Source organism: Thamnophis elegans, chromosome 13, assembly GCF_009769535.1.
Source record: "Thamnophis elegans isolate rThaEle1 chromosome 13, rThaEle1.pri, whole genome shotgun sequence".
NCBI lineage: Eukaryota > Metazoa > Chordata > Lepidosauria > Squamata > Colubridae > Thamnophis > Thamnophis elegans.
The window spans coordinates 9,328,879-9,353,636 of NC_045553.1; the positions used below are offsets into that span (position 1 = coordinate 9,328,879).

The 24,758-nt window shown below is 45.1% G+C and overlaps 1 protein-coding gene across 1 annotated transcript in view; it reads left to right on the top strand.

The window, feature by feature from the left end:
* Window positions 1-22,137, top strand: part of LOC116516803 (septin-2A-like) — a 29,929-nt gene extending 7,792 nt beyond the window's left edge. The window contains 5 exon segments of the mRNA XM_032229427.1: window positions 6,729-6,799; window positions 9,886-9,999; window positions 10,001-10,018; window positions 11,822-11,939; window positions 22,000-22,137. Coding sequence (XP_032085318.1) covers window positions 6,729-6,799; window positions 9,886-9,999; window positions 10,001-10,018; window positions 11,822-11,939; window positions 22,000-22,137 — 459 coding nt within the window.
* The last annotated feature ends 2,621 nt before the right edge of the window (window positions 22,138-24,758 follow it).

Below are 24,758 nucleotides of genomic sequence, written 5' to 3' on the forward strand. Positions count from 1 at the left end.
AAAGGGTTTGAATTCACCCTCATGGTTGTCGGTATGTGGATTGATTTTCCATATCATGCACGATTATTTAACAATTAAGTCATGGCCATTGACTTCGAAAACGATCGAGTCCTCAACATACAACAGTCCATTTAGTTCAAGTTAAAATGCCCCTGAAAAAAAGTGGCACGGCTGTTTTTCACACTTAACAACCGTTGGGTATTCCCATGGTCACATGATCAAAATTCAGACACTTGGCCACTGACTCATATTTATGACGGTTGCAGTGTCTTAGGATCACATGTTCCCCTTTTGTGACCTTCTGACAAACAAAGTCGATGGGGAAGCCAGGTGCACTTAACAAGCATGTTACTAACTTAAAACTGTGGTGATTATTGCAAGAAAGGTCATAAAACTCATGTAACAGCCATCATGTTGTGGCTAGCATTAATAGTCCATTGGAGCATAGGGTGCCGCATAATTGTGGGTGCTTTTTTGAAAAGTATCTGGTTTTTTTTTTCCCGTTTGTGTGTATGAAGATGATCAATTTTATACTTGTAAACATAATTTATACTTTTTATAGCATTTCTTTCTGGTTTTATCAACATAAGCCATCTAAGGGTTTTGATAAGGTGTTCTGCAAATTCCTGGAATCACATCACTAAATAAATACAGTGAGAAGCAGTATGGTGTAGCAATTATGGACTTGTAACCTGGATTAAATCCCTTTGTGACTTTACAATGATCCTTAGCATCCAGGATCAAATTTATCTCCCCCTAAGACGATTGTTAGGAAACAAAGAAAAACAGATTCCCATACATGCAGATTTAACTAACTAACTAACTAATAACTAACTAACTAACTAACTAACTATCTATCTATCTATCTATCTATCTATCTATCTATCTATCTATCTATCTACCTACCTACCTACCTACCTACCTACCTACCTACCTACCTACCTACCTACCTACCTACGTCTGTCTGTCTGTCTGTCTGTCGTCTGTCTGTCTGTCTGTCTGTCTGTCTATCTATCTATCTATCTCTATCATCTATCTAAATAGCTGTGTGTATATATGTTCCAGCAAAACTCTGGAACGCCTCGAGCAATTTCAACCAGATGTGGTACACATATGACTTACTTCCTGGAAACAAACACTGTGGGGGGTAAGACATCCCTAACACCCCTCGGAGGAGGTGTCCTCTTAAGATACCGCCTGTTGTGCCTTAAAATGGATTCTACCGTACTGCCGTAAAATGGCTTCTACTGTGCAGCACAGTGGATTTGCCATGTTAACGGCTTCACAGTACTCCACAAGGGGCCTCCCTCTGGTAACGGGGGAAACCCAGCATTAGAAATTACTCTTGGTCCGGGATTATTTTGGACGACAAATGTATGGATTAGGATAAATAAATACTGAAGCAACGCCAGTTATCAGCTAGTTTCTAACTAAAGAAGAAAGAATTCTCAGCCAGAGGAGAAAATGGCGCTGTCCTCTTCTGTTCGGGCTGTTTTTCTAGCAAGATTCATTCTTGTCAGCTTCGGCTTTTCAGAGTAGCGCAGAAGCTTAAAGAAAAATGGTTGTGTATCCAAGTCAGTTTGACAAGAACGTCCAAAGGAGATGTCCCAAGAGGGACATATTACTTTTGCTCATTCCTTCCTGTTTTAGAGAAATGACTCAAATCTTTTAGGGTCAAAAGCAGTGCATCGAAATGGCAATGTGACAAGAGAAGCCACTGAGTTCACAGTCCTGTTTTTGGCACAGGATTTAGGAAGGAGGGGATTTAGAAAAAGGGATTTCGGTGGTATGATTCTGATTTCACTCTTCCTCGGTGGCAGCTACCTGTTCTGACCTAGGCTTCCCAAAAGCACGACTCCTTGTCCTGATAAAACCCCTTTTATTTAGTTTTAAAGTGAATTCCTCTCCAGTAAAGTCCCGGCCAACAGTCTTTAGAAGAAATTTCACAACTACAGACCTTTATCAGACTTGGAGAGCTGTCAGGCTAATATCTTCCAAATGACACGCTGTAGCAGCAATTCCTTGGCAAGAAATCAGGAACAGATCTTCACCCTAATGGATTAAACTAATTGCCTCCTTCAAACTCCACTCCCCTTTCGCTCGTCTTTATTCCCTCTGGGAGGGGCCATTCACAATCCACCTGTGGCCTCACTCCCAAGTCGACCCCTGTTCTTTAGCTGTTCCCTTCGTCTGGCAACTCTGCACATGCGCACTCTGGGAACAGGCTCTAGCTGTTCCTCTACCTCAGTGATCCCCAACCCCCGGTCCGCGGACCGGTGCCGGGCCGCGGAGTACCTGGCACTGGGCCGCGCAGCGGCCGGGGGCCATGCAACGGCCGACTTCACTCATGCAGTGCCGTCGCCGGAGGGGGGGAGCTGCGCGGAAGCACAGGAGCAAGTGAGGCGAGGAGGAAGAATCCCCCTACTACACCAACTCCGCCCCTCCCCGAGTCAGCCGTCCCCTCAGTGAACGCCTCCGCCTCTTTCTCCTTTCTCGCCTCAGTCGGCTCGCCTGGAAGCGAGGCGAGGAGGGGGCGGACCATGCGTTGGAAGCGGAGCCCTTGGAGGCGCTCTCTTTCTTTTCCCGCCCGGCCTTGGCTTGTGAGAAGGAACCGGGAGAGGTAGAGAGAGAGAGAGAGAAACGTCGGGCAGCCGAGGGCGGGGGGGGGGGGTCTTTTGAGGGGAGATGGGGTTGTGCGATTTTGGCGCCAGATTCAGGCCGCCGCTGCCGCTATTGCAGCGCACGGTGGAAAAACGGCGGTCTTGCCCACCCTTCCCTGCCTCCCGCCCCTCCAGTTGTGGGTGGGGGCTCGTGCCTGAAGTCTCTTGCCTCTCTTCCAAAATTTCGCCAACGGGCATCGGTGAAGCGCGCTCTTTCTCTTCCTCACAAAACTCATTTCCTTTCCCCCCACGCGTAGTTATTGGCGATATGCACTCTTGGAGGCTGCGCTCCCGGGTCGTGTTTCCTTTTTGCAGCCCATGAGAATGCCTGGTTCTGAGCCTCAAAAAACGAGAGTTCTCTTAAGGCTGCAAAAAGGAATATACTTTGGTCCTTGAAGCGCTTTTCCTGTTATTTGGACATTATATATATACGTACGTACGTACGTACGTACGGTATGTATATATGCATGTATGTATATATATGTGTATATGTGTATATATATATATATTATGTATGTATGTATGTATGTAGTATGTATATATGTATATATATATATATTATATATATATATATATAATATATATATAATAATATAAATATATATATATCTATATATATATATTATATATATATAATATAATATATATATATATATATGTCTGTAGTCCATAATAGTGATGATTTTAAAAAAAAATTAGTTGAGCACATGGAATCTTTTTTCTTTTAGTATATTTTGGAGGTGGGGGCCCACTTTGTTATTTAAGATAGTATCTCCTTTTATATATCGTAGTGAAGATACCTAATACTCCCACCCCCTATTTCCCCACCACAACCTTGTGAGGTGGGGGGCTTAGATAGAGTGAATGGGCTTAATACTGTATTCTTTTTACATTGCTATCCTCTGGCTTATTTAATTTTGCCCTTGCTCTTTTTATCTTTGACCTTGATTAATTCAGCTGTTTATTCCTTAAAATCTACATACAAAATGGAAGGTGGGATGATTCAGGTGTTGAATTGGGAAGGTGGATTTAAAAAGTATGTTTGTATTCCCCCATTTTCGCCCCCCCACCCCTGCGCGCGCTCAGCGGGCCACGGTAAAATCAAAGGCTGACTGGTCTGCGGCGATAAAAAGGTTGGGGCCACTGCTCTACCTCACTGATGTCTGACTCTGAAGGCAGCTGATAACTCGGAGGCTCTGGCCCCCTCTCTGCCTCCGACACAGAGCCCTCATCAGAGCCTTCCCCAGACTCCAGGACTGGCCCAGGTTCCTCCCCAACCTCCTCACTGTCCGAATCTGCGGCTGGCATCCTACAACCCTACCTTAGACTTCTTCCACGATGCATTCGAGGAATAAGTGGCATTGTGTTTCTGAAATGTTGTGGTAGAAATGGTCCTTGACTTACAACAATTCATTTAGCGACCATTCCGAGTTACAACAGCATTGAAAAAAAGTGACTTTTGAACACTTTTCACACTTATAACCATTGCAACATCCCAAAAGTCAGTGATCAAATCCAGACACTTGGCAACTGGTTCATGTTTATGACGGTTGCAGCATCCCGGGGGTGTGGTGGTGGTAATGGGGATCCCCTTTTGCAACCTTCTGACCAGCAATAGGTCAATAGGGAAGCCAGATTCACTTAACAGCCATGTTGCTAGCTTAACAGCTGCAGTGATTCACCAAATAGCTGTGGCAAGAAAGGTTGTAAAATGGGGCAAAGCTCCATTTGCCCCATGTCTCACTTAGCAACAGAAATTCTGGGCTCCGTTGTGCCCAAAAGTCGAAGAATACCCGTATTTCCGAGAAATCTGTGGACCAGATTTAAAATGTGAACAAAAGCCTGCATTTCTTGTTGTTAGTTGCAAAGTTGAGAGCCGAGGTGGCGCAGTGGTTAAGAGTGCAGTACTGCAGGCCACTTCAGCTGACTGTTATCTGCAGTTCAGCGGTTCAAATCTCACCGGCTCAAGGTTGACTCAGCCTTCCATCTTTCCGAGGTGGGTGAAATGAGGACCCAGACTGTGGGGGCGATATGCTGATTCTGTAAACCGCTTAGAGAGGGCTGAAAGCCCTATGAAGTGGTATATAAGTCTAACTGCTATTGCTATTGCTATAGTTGTGTCTGACCCATCGCAACCCCATGGACAACATTCCTCCAGGCCTTCCTATCCTCTACCATCCTCTGGAGTCCATTGAAGCTCACGCCGACTGCTTCAGTGACTCCATCCAGCCACCTCCTTCTCTGCCATTCTTCTTTTGCCCTCCATCATTCCCAGCATGAGGCTCTTCTCCAGGGAGTCCTTCCTTCTCATTAAGTGGCCAAAGTATTTGAGTTTCCTCTTCAAGATCTGGCATTCTAAAGAGCAGTCACGGTTGATCTCTTCTAGGACTGACCGGTTGGATGGCCTTGCGGTCCAAGGGACTCGCAGGAGTCTTCTCCAGCACCAGAGTTCAAATGCATTTGTAGATTACTTTTAAAAGACTAATGTAATAAGGCCTTTTGATAATGCTGTCTTAAAAAAAGGGGTGGGGAGGGAAATTTGATCATTTGACAAATCTGCCGCTTACATGGAATGGTAGAAAAATTATCCCAGGGATTAAATATTCCTCTTATTTAACAGGAGAATCCGGTTTGGGCAAATCCACTTTAATTAACAGTTTATTCCTGACGGATCTGTACCCTGAACGTTACATCCCTGGAGCTGGAGGTAATTTTAAAAATCTGGGATTCATCTCCCGGAAGTATGTGGCTGGGGAATTTGGGGAGTTGAAGGCCTTAAAATTGCCAAGATTGAGAAACACCATTTGAATAGAGTAGGGTAGGGTAGGGTAGAGTAGGATGGGATAGGATAGGATAGAAACACAGAATAGAATAGAAAATAGAATAGAACAGAATAGGAATAGGAATAGAATAGGACTAGGAATAGAATCAGAACAGAGAATAGAGTAGAAAATAGAATAGAACAGAAGATAGAATAGGAATAGCAAAGCATAGCATAGCATAGAATAGCATAGATGGAATGGAATGGAATAGAATCAACAGAGAACAGAATAGAGAATAGAAAATAGAATAGAAGATGGATTAGCATAGCATAGCATAGCATAAAATTGGAACAGAGAATAGAGAATAGAATAGAACAGAAGATAGAATAGGAATAGCATAACATAGCATGGAGTGGAATGGAATGGAATACAATAGAATAGAATCGGAACAGAGAATAGAATAGAAGATAGAATAGGAATAGCATAGCATAGGATAGAATGCATAGATGGAATGGAATGGAATAGAATCAACAGAGAATAGAATAGAGAATAGAAAAGAATAGAAGATGGAATAGCATAGCATAGCATAAATTGGAACAGAGAATGAAATAGAATAGAACAGATAGAATAGGAATAGCATAACATAGCATGGAGTGGAATAGAATAGAATCGGAATAGAGATAGAATAGAAAATAGAATAGAAGATGGATAGGAATAGCATAGCATAGCATAGAATTGTAACAGATAATAGAATAGATAGAATGAACAGAGATATAATAGGATAGCATAGCATAGGATAGAGAAAGAGATAGAAAATAGAATAGAAAAGATAAAATAGGAAGAGAAGATAAAATAGAACAGAACAGAAATAAGAATAGGAATAGGAATGGAATGGAATAGAATAACAGACTTGGAAGGGACCTTGGAGGTCTTCTAATCCATCCGATTCCAAACAATTTCATATGATTCCAGTTTCACCTTCCTTTCTTTAAGCTGAAAGGGCCAACCCCCAACCTTTGCTGAGGTCCCAAGTCCCCTTTGGTAGCCTTTCCAACCAGCGCTCCCAACCATGGCCACTTCTAGGTGTGCGGCCCTTTTAAACTCCTCCCCCTCCCCGAATTCTAACGAAGAACTATACAGAGCTATGCAGTTCTGGGGTTGAACATCTATGGAGATTCTCAATCCTCCAGGTCACAGTTGTCCCCCAAAGGTGCTTCGGTGGTTTAACATCCCCCCCCCTCTTTCTCCGATAGAAAAGATCGAAAGGACAGTTCAGATCGAAGCATCGACTGTCGAAATTGAAGAGCGAGGGGTCAAGCTACGTTTGACCGTCGTGGACACTCCGGGCTACGGAGATGCCATCAACAGCCAAAACTGGTAAGTGTTGCTCTGGTTCTCCCCCCCCCCAAAAAAAAAAAAAAAAACCAAATTGACCTATCTCTGGTCTTCCTTGTGCCATTCTCAGCTCTGCCCATCCTTCCAATGACGTCACCTTCTCGTTGCCGGTAAATCTCGCTTGACCCTTCCCTTTGAATCTCTGAATGGCTGGACCTCGGCCATTGTGTTGTCAGAAGAATTTCCTGTTGATTGTATTCCGCTGCTTGTGTTTATTCTTTGGAAAGATTTCTTGAAGTTCTGCAGATCTGAAAATTCTGCTTTCCTTTTTTTTTGGGGGGGTGGGGGGAGGGTGTCTGGGAGGGAGACGCTAAACATTGGGTGGGAGGAACAAGACGTTCTAAGGCCCAGCGTTACGTCGTGCGGTCGAACTTGCTGCAGAGAATTCAAAGGATTGTAGAAACAATCGTTTATTTTAAAAAGTCCACAAAAAACCCTGTCTGCTGGAGTCTTCCTTTTCCTTTCTCTCCCAACCAATAGGAAGGCGGCGTCTTTTTTCTATTCATCACCTTACAAGGTTTCTCACGGCATGGAGGATGATGCGGGAACCAATCTGGGTCGGTCGCGGGTGTTCTGACCTAGGCTTCCCCAGCGGCACGAAGCCGAGTCCTCGTCCCGAGAAACCCCTTTTATTTCATTTACAGTGAATTCTTCTCCAGCAAAGTCTTTCCTCTCTCAAAGTCTTTCAAGATAGTTCACAATTACCGCCCTTTATCAGGCTTGGAGATTGGCCAGGCCGATATCTTTTAGATGCCGCAATACTTGGCAAGAAGGCAGGAATGAACTAATGGTCTCCTGCAAACTCCACTCCCCTTTCGCTCCTCTTTTATTCTCTCGGGGGGGGGGCACTCTGCGCATGCGCACAGTGGGAAGATGATCTTCCGGTTTTGGGCGTCCCTGGTCAGCTGGTGTTCGCATGTGCATGTTCACAACAGAAAACAGAAGATCATCTTCCCGATGTGCATTTGCGCACTGCCCAACTGCTCTTCCAGTTTCCAGCGCTCCCAAGCCCATGAAAACCAGCTGGCCAGCATGCTGGAACCCTGAAGAGCAACGGAGAACGGATCGTGTGCCTGGAGAGATGGCTCGGTGTGCCACTTGAGGCACCCGAGTGCCTCGGAGTTTGTTTTTTGTGGGTGCATTATTTGGAAAACTGACAGACAGACTGTACTTGCCATCTTTCGTTCAGAATGAATTGCCCATTCATTAAAAAAAATCTCTCTCTTGCAAAGCGGTTGTGAGCATGAATGTGTCTCCCGAACTTCCTTTGGCTAGGAAGAGTTAATCTATCTCCCTGATGTTAGATGCATGCCCCCCCCCCCCAACAAGTAAAAAAGAAACTCGTCTCCCTTTGCTGTTCTAATGCAGAGAACAGGATATGACCTCATCTCATGGAGGCTGCTGATGTCTCATTTAAAGACAGGTGTTTCCCCAATCACAAAGCCAAGTATGGTTAAGAGGAACAATGGAAGATTCCTAGAAAATTACCTTCCCCCGAATTTCGGCACGCAAGAGAAGCTAATAAAAAAATTGTCATCTATGTGTCAGCCTTGATTTTTTTAAATCCAAATTTTATTTTATTCAAAACATTAAAATACAAACTTCCAAAAAGAGGGAAAGAAGAAAAAGCACACAAAAATGTGCATTAAACCCCCCCCAAAACACTCCCTCCCTCCCTCCCTCCCTCCCTCCCTCCCTCCCTCTCTCTCTCTCTCTCTCTCTCTCTCTCTCTCTCTATATATATATAGATATAATTATATATATATATACATACATATATACATACATACATACATACATACATACATACATATATATATATATATATATCATACACATATATACATCATACACATACACACACATGCATACCCAACACATACATAAATGTATGTGCATATATACATACATACATACTAGCTGGATACCTGTGCTTCACAACAAAACTATGTGATTGAGCTATGCAGGAGAAATTTGGTTCACAATCCGTTGGCTCAGTGGTGGTCGGTGATTGAACACATAAGGGAATATCCATCCCACCACCTTGAGTCCAGAAGTATTTCCATAGGTGGAAGGTGTAAACATTTTGCTGAGGTACCGACGTTTAGTACTGGAGCCCCAGTCTTCTCCTGAGTGAAGGAGTGGAACTTCTGCCAGTTTGAACTGAGGTAACGGAACGTGAGGCAACTGGCAGTTGGAACAGAGTTCTTTTCGGGTGGGGAGGGGGAGTAGAACTCCTTAGCATCAGAGTGTGTTAATTACTGTATAAGGAATACTGATGATCTGATGATCATTTTGAAAAATCTTTTCTTAGGAAACACCTAGAAGCCAAGAGGAACATATGTGCCAAATTTCAAATTTGTAGGCTTTACGGTTCTGGAGATTTGTGATGAGTGAGCAGTATTTGGCTTTTATGTATATAGATTATCCCCCCTGTTAAATACAGATAAATATTTTTAAATAACTCCCTCCCCTTCTAAAGCAGGCACACATTTCTACAACACAGTTTACCCCCCACTTAGCCTGGCATCTATCTCACTATATGGAAACATAACTTCACCGGTAAAACCAAATTAAACTTCAAAACCCATTGTTCTGTCTGTGGTTGTATTTCACTCGCAGAAAGTCCACAGTGGTTTACCATAAGTCGCCACAATCGCCTTATGGGTCAGCTTTGAGAGGTAGTTCAGACTAGAACAGTGATGGCTAACCTTTTCGGCACTGTTGCAATGTGTGTGCGCCCCCTGCGCCCCCATGCCTGCGCATGCACCCTCTGCCCTGTGTTCCACCCCGTGCATGCACATTGCACCTCCCCATATGCATTCCACACCTCCCGCATGTGACCTCGTGCATGCACAGCAGAGACCCCAAAACTAGCCAGCCGGCCGGAGGCATGCGCGCATGCACAGTGGAGCTGAGATCGGGGGATGGCTTGTGTGCCTGCAGAGAGTACTGTGTGCCGCCTGTGGCATTTGGGGGCCATAGGTTCGGCATCACAGGACTAAAATCATGCCCAAAGTACTAGCATTGTAAAAATTGTTTCTTCCTTCTCTCTCTTCTTGGCCTAGTTTCAAAACCATCATCCATTATATCGACAACCAGTTTGAAAGGTACCTTCACGATGAGAGCGGCTTGAATAGGCGCCATATTGTAGACAATCGAGTGCATTGCTGCTTCTATTTTTTCCCCTTTTGGACACGGGTAAGTATTAAGGTGTTTTGTTCATTTTAACGTCCCAGGAGAAAAGTTTCACTCCTAAGCCTCACTGAATTGAAGCCTCACCATTGGATTTCTATCTTAACAAAATGAAACTCAGTGGTGAAAAGAGGAAGGTTCTACATTTAGGCAAGAAAACTAAATGCACAGGTACAGTATAGGTGTGCCTTGCTCAACAGTAGTAACTGTGAAAGGGATCTTGGAATCTAGTGGTAAGGCCACACTTGGAATACTGCATTCAGTTTTGGTCGCCAGGGTGTAGAAAAGATGTGGAGACTATAGAAAGAGTGCAGAGAAGAGCAATTAGGGGACTGGAGGCTAAAACATATGAGGGACGGTTCAGGAGCTGGGTATGTCTAGTTTAATGAAAAGAAGGACTAGGGGAGACATGATAGCAGTCTTCCAATATCTCAGGGGTTGCCACAAAGAAGAGGGAGTCAAACTGTTCTCCAAAGCACCTGAGGGCAGGACAAGAAGCAATGGGTGGAAACTAATCAAGGAGAGAAGCAACTTAGAAGAAATCTATTGACAGTTAGAACAATTAATCAGTGGAACAGAAGTTGCCTCCAGAGGTTGTGAATGCTACAACACTGGAAATTTTCAACAAGATGATGGATAACCATTTGTCTGAAACGGTATAGGGTTTCCTGCCTAGGCAGGGGGTTGGACTAGAAGATCTCCAAGGTCCCTTCCAACTCTGCTATTGAATTGTATTGAATAACTTTCTGCAAGGGGGCTTTAATCGTGGCGCAAGGTGGCGCAGTGGTTAGGGTGCAGTACTGCAGGCCACTTCAGCTGACTGTTATCTGCAGTTCAGCGGTTCTAATCTCACCGGCTCAAGGTTGACTCAGCCTTCCATCCTTCCGAAGTGGGTAAAATGAGGACCCAGATTGTTGTTGGGGGCAATATGCTGACTCGTAAACTGCTTAGAGAGGGCTGAAAGCCCTATGAAGCGGTATATAAGTCTAACTGCTATTGCTATTGCTATCGTTGCTTTTTGTATTGTTAGCCAATTCAATTAAAATCATCTCTGGATATATATATTTTTTCCATCTTGGTTTCACCTCTGTTTCAGAAGGGTTTTATGCAGAAACTTCCCAGGGGTACGTCTTAAAATTGATGACCAGCAGGAAAACCTATCCCTTAATACTAAGCCATTTTATATAGGGTAACGGTAAAGGTTCTCTGAGCTTGGTAGTTTTCTTGCAAAACATTTCATGACCCAACTAGGTAACATCATCAACGCTAGAGGGGAGTGGGGTTTACTCTCTGCAAGCAAGCTATTGTATATAAAGAAAGACCAGACCCCCACACTCCCTTCCAGCACTGATGATGCTACCTCGTTGGGTCGTGAAACGCCTCAAGGAAACAACCAAGCTCAGAGGGTATCAGGGACCCCACAGTTCACCTGAGCTGCAAATATTCTATTGGTGAACATTTTGTTCAAATTATGTATTGCTTCCTAGCTTTTCCTTTGAGAGTTTAATAAAGGGATGCTCAGAAGTGGGGACCCCCCCATTTTGCCCATAGAGAAAAACCCCTGCAAGGTAGGTCAGATTGAAAGCAAGAGGATGGATTCTTCCAAGTGAATTTCTATAGGTGAACGACGGGTCCTCCTGGCCCGAATATGATCTATTAGGCTTCCTAAATATATGTGTTCCCGGCAGTGTGGCATTGTGGACAATCCATCCATAGATCCTGGCTTGATGTTAAGTGAAAATCATCCAGTGGATTTGTTGTTGCTGTTGTTGTTTAACTTTTTTTTAATATCTTTTTTTTATTTTCCAGATTGAAACCTTTGGATGTGGAATTCATGAAGGCAATTCACGGGAAAGTGAATATTGTCCCTGTCATAGCGAAGGCAGACACTTTAACTTTGAAGGAAAGGGAACGACTGAAGAGAAGGGTAATGTATCCGTTTTTCTGGGGAATTCTGGGAGTTGAAGTCCAGCCATCTTAAAGCATGTTTTCTGGGGAATTCTGGGAGTTGAAGTCCACCCATCTTAAAGCATGCTGGCTGGGGAATTCTGGGAGTTGAAGTCTACCCATCTTAAAGCATGTTTTCTGGGGAATTCTGGGAGTTGAAGTCCACCCATCTTAAAGCATGCTGGCTGGGGAATTCTGGGAGTGGAAGTCCACCCATCTTAAATCATGCTGGCTGGGGAATTCTGGGAGTTGAAGTCCACCCATCTTAAACCATTCTGGCTGGGGAATTCTGGGAGTTGAAGCCCACCCATCTTAAAGCATTCTGACTAGGGAATTCTGGGAGTTGAAGTCCACCCATCTTAAAGCATTCTGACTGGGGAATTCTGGGAGTTGAAGTCCACCCATCTTAAAGCATTCTGACTGGGAATTCTGGGAGTTGAAGTCCACCCATCTTAAAGCATGCTGGCTGGGGGATTCTGGGAGTTGACGTCCACCCATCTCAAAACACACTGGCTGAGGAATTCTGGGATTCGAAGTCTGCACAGTGTTGCTAAGGTTGATGAAAACCACTGAATTAAATAGTCTTCTTTACATTTAAAGAAATGGAGAGTTTTAAAACTTTCTTTAAGCATCTTGCCCTCCAGAAAACCACAGTTGATTAGTTGGTTTCACCTCCTTTCGCCTTGGCGTTACCAGCTTGTAAATCTTCGGCGCTTATTTTTGCATTAAATGTTCACGGATAGTTTTAACAAAAGGCCTGTCCCCATATAGAGCGGCAAAAGGGCAAATAAACATCGAGCCCATTGTTTAAATTTTGATCCATTTGAATCAGCCTTTAAAAAAAAACAAAATTCCCCTACAAACTGGCTTTATAAGGCAGAATGTTTCATGTTGATCCAAAGCTTTGAAATTTCTGCTACTGTATATTTTTCTTCCTGCAAACATCTCTTTAGTGCGAAATCTCTAATCAAAGCAGGGGATCAGAATTCGCCTTTCTTGGCACAGCTTCGAAGGTTTTTGGGTTTTGGGGGTTGTTTTTTTAGATGTTTCTGCCATTTGGCAAACCATCCAAAGTAAAGATTAGGGCTTTTTTTTTTTCTACTTCTGGTTTTTTGAAAAGTATTTGAATAAGCAGAAACCTGAATGGTGGATTTTTCTGTTAAGGAAGTCAGAATTCCTGACTTCGTGGAAATTGAACCTTCTTCTTTGTCCTTTTTTCTTAAAAAATAAAATAAAAATTGCCCCAACAATAGTAGCAATAGCAATAGTTAGACTTATACCGCTTCATAGGGCTTTCAGCCCTCTCTAAGTGGTTTACAGAGTCAGCATATTGCCCCCAACAACAATCTGGGTCCTCATTTTACCCACCTCGGAAGGATGGAAGGCTGAGTCAACCTTGAGCCTGGTGGGATTTGAACAGCCAAACTGCTGAACTGCAGTCAGCTGAAGTAGCCTGCAGTGCTGCATTTAACCACTGCGCCACCTCGGCTCTAGCATGAAGAGTTGTTAACCTAATGTTGCGAAGCTTCTATTCCAGTAACATTGCGCTGCTAACCAGGGCATACAAAACCTTTGCCAGACCAATTCTCGAATACAGCTCGTCTGCCTGCAATCCACACTGTATATCAGACATTAATACAGTCCAGAGGTATTTCACGAGAAGAGTCCTCCACTCCTCTGCTTGCAACAGAATCCCTTATGCCACAAGGCTCAAAATTTTGGGCTTGGACAACCTAGAAGTACGCCGCCTACAGTCTGACCTAAGCATAGTACACAAATTGGCTACTACAATGTCCTACCTGTCAACAACTACTTCGGCTTCAACCTCAATAATACTCGGGCAAACAATCGAAACAAACTCAAGGTAAACCACTCTAAACTCGATTGCAGAAAATACAACTTTCAGCAACAGAGTGGTCAACGCCTGGAATGCACCACCCGACTCCATTGTTACATCCTTAAAGCCCCATAGCTTCAACTTTCAAGTCAACCGTGGACCTCACCCCATTCCCAAGAGGTCTGTAAGGGGGCATCATAAGCACCCCAGCCTACCATCCCTGTCCTACTGTTCCCATCTATTTATACTCATTTCTTATGCACATACCGTGTTTTCCCAAAAATAAGACAGGGTTCTTATTTTCTTTTGACCCCTGAAATAAGCACTTGGCCTTATTTTTGGGCAGATCTTATTATTTTGAGGTGCAGGAGGCGGCGAGCGTGGTCACCTCATGGCTACTGCTGTGTCGCAATATTTTCAGGGAGGGCTTGTTTTAGCGTATGCGCTCAAAAGCCTGATTAGGCTTATTATCCGGGGAGGTCTTATTTTCAGGGGAACGGGGAATGTATACCTGCTTATAGTCAAACTATTCTCCAAGGCACCTGAGGGTAGAACAAGAAGCAATGGGTGGAAACTAATCAAGGAGAGAAGCAACTGAGAACTGAGGAGAAATTTCCTGACAGTTAGAACAATTAATCAGTGGAACAGCTTGCCTCCAGAAGTTGTGGGTTCTCCAACACTGGAAGTTTTTAAGAAGGTGTTGGATAGCCATTTGTCTGAAATGGTGTAGGGTTTCCTGCCTAGGCAGGGGGTTGGACTAGAAGACCTCCAAGGTCCCTTCCAACTCTGCTATTGTATTGTATTGAATAACTTTCTGCAAGGGGGCTTTAATCGCTGCTTTTTGTATTGTTAGCCAATTCAATTAAAATCATCTCTGGATATATATTTTTTCCATCTTGGTTTCACCTCCGTTTCAGAAGGGTTTTATGCAGAAACTTCCCAGGGGTACATCTTAAAATTGATGACAGCAGGAAATCCTATCCCTTAATACTGGAAATTAAACTATTTTATATAGGGTAAAGGTAAAGGTTCCCTTGCACATACGTGCTAGCCTTTCCTGACTCTAGGGGGCGGTGCTCATCTCTGTTTCAAAGCTGAAGAGCCAGCTGTCCGAAGACATCTCCGTGGTCATGTGGCTGGTATGACTAAACGCTGAAAGCGCACAGAACACTGTTCCCTTCCCACCAAAGGTGGTCCCTATTTTTCTACTGCATTTTTTAAATGCTTTCAAAGTGCTAGGTTGCCAGAAGCTGGGACAAGTCACAGGAGCTCTGAGGTTGGCAGTTCAGCAGTTTGAATCCCTAGTGCCGCGTAACGGAGTGAGCTCCTGTGACTTGTCCCAGCTTCTGCCAACCTAGCAGTTCGAGAGCACGTAAAAAATGCAAGTAGAAAAAAGAGGGACCACCTTTGGTGGGAAGGGAACAGCGTTCCGTGCGCCTTCGGCATTGTGTCATGCCGGCCACATGACCATGGAGACATCTGCGGACAGCGCTGGCTCTTTGGCTTTGAAACGGAAATGAGCACTGCCCCCTAGAGTCAGGAACAATTAGCACATATGTGTGAGGGGAACCTTTGCCTTTACCTTATATATGAGTTCTCCCTGATGGTTTGTAGTACTGCCTTGCAATCCCATTTAGGCTGTTTCAAATCTCATTTCAGCATGGGAGATAAGTGTTAAAGTTAGAAGTATTAACAACAACAACTCCTCCTCCTCTTACTCCTCCTCTTCTTTTCAATCAAGATAGATTAGATAGATAGATAAATAAATTACTTACTCTCTTACTCCCTGGAAACAAATACAGTAGGGGGTAAGACCCCCTGCTATACCATCTTATTCCATCTTACTCTAAAGGACGAGAGAAGTAGAACTATCCCTTTTTTAGCAACGTTAAAACTCCATCACCTGAACTGTGATTCTGCCACAAACTTTATACGCACTCTCCATCTTTAACATCTGCGCAATTTTTCCTTTTTCTTTTGTGTGGGATATGTATGTGGTATGTATGTGATGTATGTTTGATGTATGTTTGTACCCACTTATTATTTTATTGTCACTGTATTTTTGTAATTTTAATCTGACTTGTGGGGACTGTATGAGTGAGTGACTGTGTATGCATGAGGGGACTGGGAGAACAACCGGGTGCCTCCTCCACTGAGTGCCATTGCAGAAGTGGTAGGGGCCCAGGCCTATCTCCCGTCCTAGAATGATTGAGATTGATAGCCTGCCGGAGAGAGTGGAAGCTTCGGGGGGTCTACAATTACGGGAGTGGGCCGGAACATTACGGTCACGATGGGGAGGGGCAGGTACGGCGGGAACTTCAGGGTAGCCATTACCGGGGGAGGAGGGTTCGCTATGTCGCAGCGATCCCTCCTTCCGGCCCTGTTAGTTCCACTCCAAGGCCGCATTGTGAGAGTGGTTAGGGCCCTGGTCTCAGGCTGTTGTTGCTAAATGCCAGCTCTGTGGTTCACAAGGCTCCCCTCGTCCGGACCTAATATTAGACGAGGGGGCAGACCTGGCATGTATTACTGAAACCTGGCTGGGCCCGGAGGGAGGAGTCCCCCTCACTGAAATGTGCCCAGAAGGATTTCAGGTGCCTCATCAGCCATGACCCCAGGAAGGGGTGGGGGAGTGGCTATCATCATCCGAGGGTCATTAGTCCCTCGTAGGATCCCTGCTCCGGAGCTTGTCGGGTGTGAGTCCTTATTGGTGAAGTTGGACCTTGAGGGTCAAGTGGGCTTGTTGCTAATGTAACTTCTTCCCAACAGCGTTACAACAGCCCTCCCCTCGCTCCTTGAGTCAGTAGCTGAGCTGGCGGTAGAGTTCCCTAGGCTTATGGTCCTGGGGGACTTCAACCTGCCTTCGCTCGGTGGACACTCTGATGGGGCGCAGGAGTTCATGGCTTCCATAACGGCCATGGACTTGACCCAAGTAATCCAGGGTCCGACTAACTCAGCGGGCACACACTCAACCTCGTATTCCCTCGGAGCAGTGGAGACGTGATCTAGATTTGAGGGGCATTAAGATCTTGTCCTTGTCATGGTCTGATCACTTCCTACTGAGGCTTGACTTTCGGAGACCAATCTCCCACTGTAGGGAGGAGGAACCAATTAGGTGGTTCCGCCCCAGGCGCCTGATGGACCCTATGGGATTTCAGACGGCGCTTGGAGAAATACCTGACACTCTAGTCCACAATCCGGTAGAGTTCTTAGTCGCTGCTTGGAATACAGCGGCGGCAGGGGCTCTAAACCGGATTGCGCCTTTACAGCCTCTCCGAGGTAGTGGATCCAGGAGAGCTCCTTGGTTTACTGAGGAACTCCGGGAGATAAGCGCCAAAAGAGAAGCCTAGAGCGCCGCTTGAGGGCCAGTAACTCCGAGTCAGACCGAGCACTGATGAGAGCCTTTATCAGGACCTATCTCGTGGCAATACGGGTGGCGAAATCTGCGCATTTTACCGCTCTTATTGCATCCGCTGAATCGCGCCCAGCCGCCTTGTTTAGAATAGCCCGCTCCCTCTTGAAAGGGAGGGATGCGGACAACCCTTTACAAGGTAGGGCTGAGGAATTTGTTCAGTTTCTAACGGATAAAGTCGCTCGGATTTGGACAGATCTGGACTCCAATTGCACAGTACCAGCCGAGGTACCGAGGGAAGGTCTTGAGCGAATTTTATGGAGCGAGTTTCAACTTGTGTTTCTGATGAAGTGGACAAGGCCATGGGAGCGGTGAGTGCCTCCACTTGTATACTGGACCCGTGCCCCTCCAGGCTGGTCTCGACCAGCAGGGAGGTGACACGTGACTGGATCCAGACGATAGTTAACACCTCTCTCCGGGAGGGGTCCTTCCCGCACCTCCTAAAGCAGTGGTCCCCAACCTTTTTATCGCCGCGGACCAGTCAGCCTTTGATAATTTTACCGTGGCCCGCTGAGCGCGCGCAGGGGTGGGGAGGTGTTGTTCGCGACGACACATTGATTGTTCAGTATGGCTAGCGTAGATAGTGTAGCACAAACTGCGCCAACGCAAGGCTACGCTACTAGCGCTGTCTACGCTAGCCCTACGTAGCTGCGCAGGCGCTCTTAGGTTTTTTTCAGGAATCGGCCAGCGCTGAAGCGCTGAAAAGGAATGAGAGGGCGGCGCTGACACAGGGGGGCGGTGGGCCGCTGGTGACGTCAGAGTGCCACCAGCGGTCCAGTAACACCCCTTGTGCCAGTTAGCCCTAATTTGCATACAGAAAGAAACTATGGCCCCCGGCCGCTGCAGCGATCATGGCCCCGGCCACTGCGCGGCCCGGTGCCAGGCACTCCACGGCCCGGCACCGGTCCGGACCGGGGTTGGGGATCACTGTCCTAAAGGATGCGGTGGTGAGACCCCTCCTGAAGAAACCTTCTCTGGATCCAGCCATCTTGAGTAACTATCGTCCAGTCACCAAGCTCCCCTTTGTTGGGAAGGTTGTTGAGAAAGTGGTGGCCTTTCAACTCCGACGGTCCTTGGATGAAACCGATTATCTGGATCCCTTTCAGTCCGGTTTCAGGCCTGGTTACAGCATGGAAACTGCTTTGGTCTCGCTGATCGCTGATCTCTGGTGAGCCAGGGATAGGGGTCACTCCTCTATCCTTGTGCTTCTTGACCTCTCAGCGGCCTTCGATACCATCGACCATGGTATTCTTCTGCAACGGTTACGGGAGGTGGGAGTGGGAGGCACCATTCTTCGGTGGTTCTCCTCCTACCTCTCAGACAGGTCGCAGTCGGTGTTGGTCGGAGGGCAGAGATCGACCCCTAGGCCCCTCAATTATGGGGTGCCGCAGGGTTCGGTCCTGTCCCCCTCCTATTCAACATCTACATGAAGCCGCTGGGTGAGATCATACGCCGGCACGGGATTAAATATCATCAATATGCGGATGATACACAGTTGTATCTGTCCGCCCCGTGCCAACTCAGTGAAACGGTAGAAGTGATGTGCCAGTGCCTGGAGGCTGTCAGGGTCTGGATGGGAACGAACAAGTTGGTGCTCAATCCCGACAAGACCGAGTGGCTATTGATGCTCCCTCCCAAAGATGGTCCAGCTATTCCATCTCTCAGCCTGGGGAGTGAAATTATACGCCCCTCAGAGAGGGCCTGCAATTTGGGAGTCGTCCTGGATCCGCAGCTGACTTTAGAACATCATCTGTCGGCTGTGACCAGGGGGACCTTTGCCCAGGTTCGCCTGGTGCACCAATTGCGGCCCTACCTAGACCGGGAGCCCTTTGGATAGTCACTCACGCCCTTGTCACCTCAAGACTGGATTACTGTAACACGCTCTTCATGGGGCTGCCCTTGAAGAGTGTTCGAAGACTTCAGCTTGTCCAGAACGCAGCCGCGCGGGCGATTGTGGTGCACCTCAGTACACCCACGTTACACCTATCCTCTGCGAGCTGCACTGGCTGCCCATTGGTCTCCAGACACGCTTCAAGGTGCTAGTCGTTACTTTTAAAGCCCTACATGGTATCGGACCTGGGTACTTGAGAGACCGCCTCCTGCCAGTCACCTCCCAAAGACCTATTAGATCCCACAGACTAGGCCTCCGAATTCCATCTGCCGGCCAATGTCGGCTGGCGACTCCTCAGGGGAGGGCCTTCTCTGTGGCTGCTCCGGCCCTCTGGAACGATCTCCCTGTGGAGATCCGGACCCTTACTACCCTTCTGGCCTTCCGCAAAGCAGATCCTTCTCTGTGGCTGTTCCGGCAGGCCTGGGGCTGTTGAACTATCCAGCCCCATTTGAGGTTACGGCTGTTGTAGAATTTTAAATTGTTGTTTTTTATTTTGTTTTTGTATCCCCTCCCTTTTTATTGTTAGCCGCCCTGAGTCTCTCGGGAATAGGGCGGCATACAACTTAATAAAATGAAATGAAATGAAATGAAAGACACCTTTAATACCCCTCGGGGTGTGTGTTCTGTTAAGATACAGCCTGTTGTGCCTTAAAATGGCTTCTACCATACTGCTGTAAAATGACTTCTACTGAACAGCGCAGTGGAGTCGCCATGGTAATGGCTTCACAATATTCCACAAGGGGGCTCCCTCTGGTAAGGGGGAAAATCCAACATTAAAAATTACGTTTGGTCCAGATATTTTCCCCCTATAATAAATACCCGAGCAATGTCAGGTTATCAACTAGTCTCCTAAATAAGAATAATTTAATTATGGGGGTATTGGTGCTCTCTGAGTTTGGTAGTTTTCTTGCAAAACATTTCATCACCCAACTAGGTAACATCATCAACGCTAGAGGGGTGTGGGGTTTACTCTCTGCAAGCAAGCTATTGTATATAAAGAAAGACCAACCCCACACTCCCTTCCAGCACTGATGATGCTACCTTGTTGGGTCGTGAAACACCTCAAGGAAACAACCAAGCTCAGAGGGCATCAGGGACCCCACAGTTCACCTGAACTGAGGAGGAATTTCCTGACAGTTAGAACAATTAATCAGTGGAACACTTGCCTCCAGAAGTTGTGAATGCCCCAACATGGAAGTTTTAAGAAGATGTTGGATAGCCATTTGTCTGAAGCGGTATAGAGTTTCCTGCCTAGGCAGAGGGTTGGACTAGAAGACCTCCAAGGTCCCTTCCAACTCTGCTATTGTATTGTATTGTACTTCTATGTTTATGCTATATTCATACTTATAGTTTTCTCACACATGCTTCACAAACCAAAATACATAAAATAAAATAAATACATCCTCTCAAGTGGGAATCAATGCGTGCCCTATTCACAAGCCATCCAGTGCCGTTTTTTTGAGGAAGTTCAAAAAAGAAAAGACTGTGTGAAGGGAAACTTTACATTTTGACTTCTTTTTCTTCTTCTTTTTTTTTTCCCTGGGAAGCCTAATCTTTAAGACGCACGAAGCCCCCAGGGACCCATAAACTGAGGTCTGAAGAAACAAAATGCAGTTTTATTGTTGGGGGGGGTATGAAATGCAGTTTGTTTTCCTTGCTATTCTTCCTTTCTTTTTTTCCTTTCAGGAAAGCACTTGGCTGAACAGCTGTGGTATATTATTCAGCCACCCTTGCTGGCTTTCCCGCCATTGTTTCGGGTTTTACACTTTATCGCCAAGATCTCTGTCCAGAGAAACTGGCCTTTCTTATTCCCCATCATTGACCAACAGCAGACTAGCCAATCTTGGCCAGTCCCCGCATGTTAGGCTGTTCCTGGGAGGGTTATTCTCTCTGGCAACCTATAATTAAACGACTGTGTGCTAATTCTTTAAGCCCCGCCTTTGGAAAATAGTCTGCCAGATTTGCAAAATGTTGCGTCCGTTTGTGTTTGGATGGATTAGTCCTGGATGTTCTCTTCGGTTGATCATCATCATCATCATCATCATCATCATCACAATTGTATCACAGCGGCCAGTTGTTTCACCTGATTTGGCATTGATTACTAGTCGGGCCCCACCCAGGGGCCTAGGACGTCGTAATGTATTTTCGTAATATGTGTGCAGATCCAAGCAGTGCGGCTTTTTGCATTTGACTGATGGTGATTTTGTCAATTTTTTACTGTTTTAAATGTAAATTCCAGTGCTTTTGGAATAGCACCAAGTGTGCCGATTACCACTGGAATTATTATTATTATTGTGTGGAGAGTTATATTTTCCTCTAAGAAATAGAATAATGGGTATGTTGAAATGGGTATATTGTGGCCTGCCGGCAGCCAACATAACAGATTCAAGACAGTGAGGAAGTTGGGGAGGAACCTGGGCCAGTCCTGGAGTTTGGGAAAGGTTCTGGGGAGGGCTATGTGTTGGAGGCAGAGAGGGGGCCAGGGCCGTCTGACAGTTATCAGCTGCCTTCGGAGTCGGACTTCATTGAGGCAGAAGTACAGTGGAGCCTGTTCCCAGTGTGCGCATGCGCAGAGCTGCCAGACGAAGGGAACAGCTAAAGAACAGGGGGCGACTTGGGAGTAAGGCCACAGGTGGATGTTGAATGGCCCCTCCCAGAGGAAATGAAAAAGGGGCGAAAGGGGAGTGGAGTTTGCAGGAGAACAATTAATTCATTAGTTCAAATCTATCTTCTTTCTTCTTTTCTTTCTTTCTCTTTCTTTCTTTCTCTTTCTTTCTTTCTTTTTCTTTCTTTTTCTTTTTTCTTTTCTTTTTTCTTTTCTTTTTCTTTCTTCTTCTTCCTTTCTTTCTTTCTCTTCTCTTTCTTTTCTTTGTTCTTCTTTCTTTCTTTCTTTACTTTGGCAGGTGTTAGATGAAATTGCTGAGCATGGCATCCGGATTTACCAGCTGCCCGATGCCGACTCTGACGAGGATGAAGAGTTCAAAGAACAAACGAGGATCCTGAATGAGCCAACGCAATCGTATCATTACCAACAGCCCTAGACTTCCGGCCATTCGTTTAAACCCCCGTTCGAAGTTGGAACGCTGCTGCGCAAAAGCGAGGAGGACCAGTCGTGAAGTCCCAAAGGTGCTTTTTCACAAGGCTTTCTTGTTTTTTCTTCGAAGACCTTAAGAACCAGAAAGTCCAGTTGTCTCTTGGGGAAAAAAAAAGCACCTTTGGGACAACGACTGACCTGGATGACTGAGAATCTCCATAGACACCAGTTGTAAGTTTCCCCCCCCTTTCCCCCCCCCCCTCCAGTGCCATGGTAACTTAGAAAGGGTGGTCTGGTGGCTTAGAGTGGAGCTCCCGCCTCTAAACCACCAGGCTGAGAGTTCGATCCCAGTTAGAGGCAGATATTTCTATCTCTCTGGGCACAAGAGGAAATATCTGCCGAAAAAACCTCTGCATTGGCAACAGGAAGGGCATTAGGCCATCAAAACACTCAGCTCCATTCAGCTGCCCAGACTCCACCCTGCAAGGGATTACAGGGCTGTTGAAAAAGAAGATGATGGTAACTTAGAAAAATTGCTAAATGAATGAATCTTTCAGTGTTAGGCCCTTGGATTCTTTCTAGAATCTGCATCTTAAGAAATTAGTTCCCGGATGCTTTTCGCCAAAAGGATGCATTCTGAAGGGGGAGCAATTTTTTTGCTGTTGTGGAGTCAAATCATGGGTTTTTGGAAAGATAAGTTGTGGTTTTTCACATGTGTGACCAGGGCCTCTAAATCTGACAGCTTTCAGGCTATATATTTGTATTTATTATTTACTAGCTGATAACCCGGCATAGCCTGGTTATGTATTTATCCCAACCCTGTATTAGAGGGAGCCCCCTTGTGGAGTACTCTGAAGCCGTTACCATGGCAACTCCACTGTGCTGTGCAGTAGAATCCATTTTAAGGCAGAACAGGCTGCATCTTAACAGAACTCGGATCCAAAATGCACACTATTCACTGTCAAAAGTATTGTTCCCTGCATGCGCCCCGTCCGAAGAGCAGCTGGCCGGCAGGAGGCACACATGTGCAATGGAGAGGGCTCTGCATGCCACCTATGGCATGCCATAGGCTTGCCATCACAGGGATAAATGATGGTCTCTCAGCTTTCCGACATGTGGGTGACATGGAATTCTTCCTCCTCTTGACTCCTCCAGGCCAGTGTTCCTTTTGCTGTGATCGGGTCCAACCAGCTGATCGAAGTGAAGGGGAAAAAGATTCGAGGCCGCCTCTACCCCTGGGGGTGGTGGAAGTGGAGAACCCTGAACACAACGACTTCCTCAAGTTACGCACGATGCGGTGTAAGTCCCATACCTTCTTTGGCCTCTCTTTGTAGGGAAGCCCTGTGCATTATGTCAGCTAGCAAAAAAACTCATGGATATCACTGAGATAGATAGATAGATAGATAGATAGATAGATAGATAGATAGATAGATGATAGATAGATAGATGATAGATAGATAGAAGAGATGTATAAATAGGGATGGATGGAGGTATAGATATGGACAGACGGACGGACAGACAGGGATGACAGATAAGATAGATAAATACATAAGACATGAGATCCTAGATGGATGGACGGGTGGATGATAGAGATGGATGATAAGCTATAGATAGATAGATAGATAGATAGATAGATAGATAGATAATAGATAGATAGATAGATAGATAGATAGATAGATAGAGATAGATGATAGATAGATAGATAGATAGATAGATAGATAGATAGATAGATAGATAGATACGGTAGTAGGTAGGTAGGTAGGTAGGTAGGTAGGTAGGTTAGGTAGGTAGTAGTAGGTAGGTAGGTAGGTATGATTGATATAGAGATAGGTAGGTAGGTAGGTAGGTAGGTAGAGTAGATATAGATAGATAGATATAGATAGATAGATAGATAGAGATAGATAGATAGATATAGATAGAAAGAAATATACAGTAAGTAGGTAGGTCGGTAGAGGTAGTATATGATATATAGATAGATAGATGATACATAGATGATAGATAGATAGATAGATAGATAGATAGATAGATAGATAGATAGATAGATAGATAGATGTAGAAAAAAGGAAAGAAAGAAAGAAAGAAAGAAAGAAAGAAAGAAAGAAAAAGAAAAAGAAAGAAAAAAAGAAAGATATACAATAGGTAGCTAGGCAGATATGAATGAGATAGATAGATAGATAGATAGATAGATAGATAGATAGATAGATAGATAGATAGATAGATAGATACATACAGTAGACAGGTAGGTAGATATGAGATAGAAAGAAATATAAAGTAGATAGGTAGGTAGGTAGATATGATAGAGATAGATAGATAGATAGATAGATAGATAGATAGATAGATAGATAGATATATATAGATAGATAGATATATAGATAGATAGATAGATAGACAGACAGACAGACAGACAGACAGACAGACAGATATGGGTAAATATGGATAAATATGATGGGTAGGTAGGTAGATATAAATAGACGTATAGATATGGATGATAGATATAAATGGATAGAAAGAAAAAAAATAAAAAGAAAGAAATGTATCGACTGATAGATATGGATGGATAGATATGGATAGATGGATAGAGACAGAGAGAAGACAGAGAGAGAGTGAGCAATTCCTGATTGTTTAGTC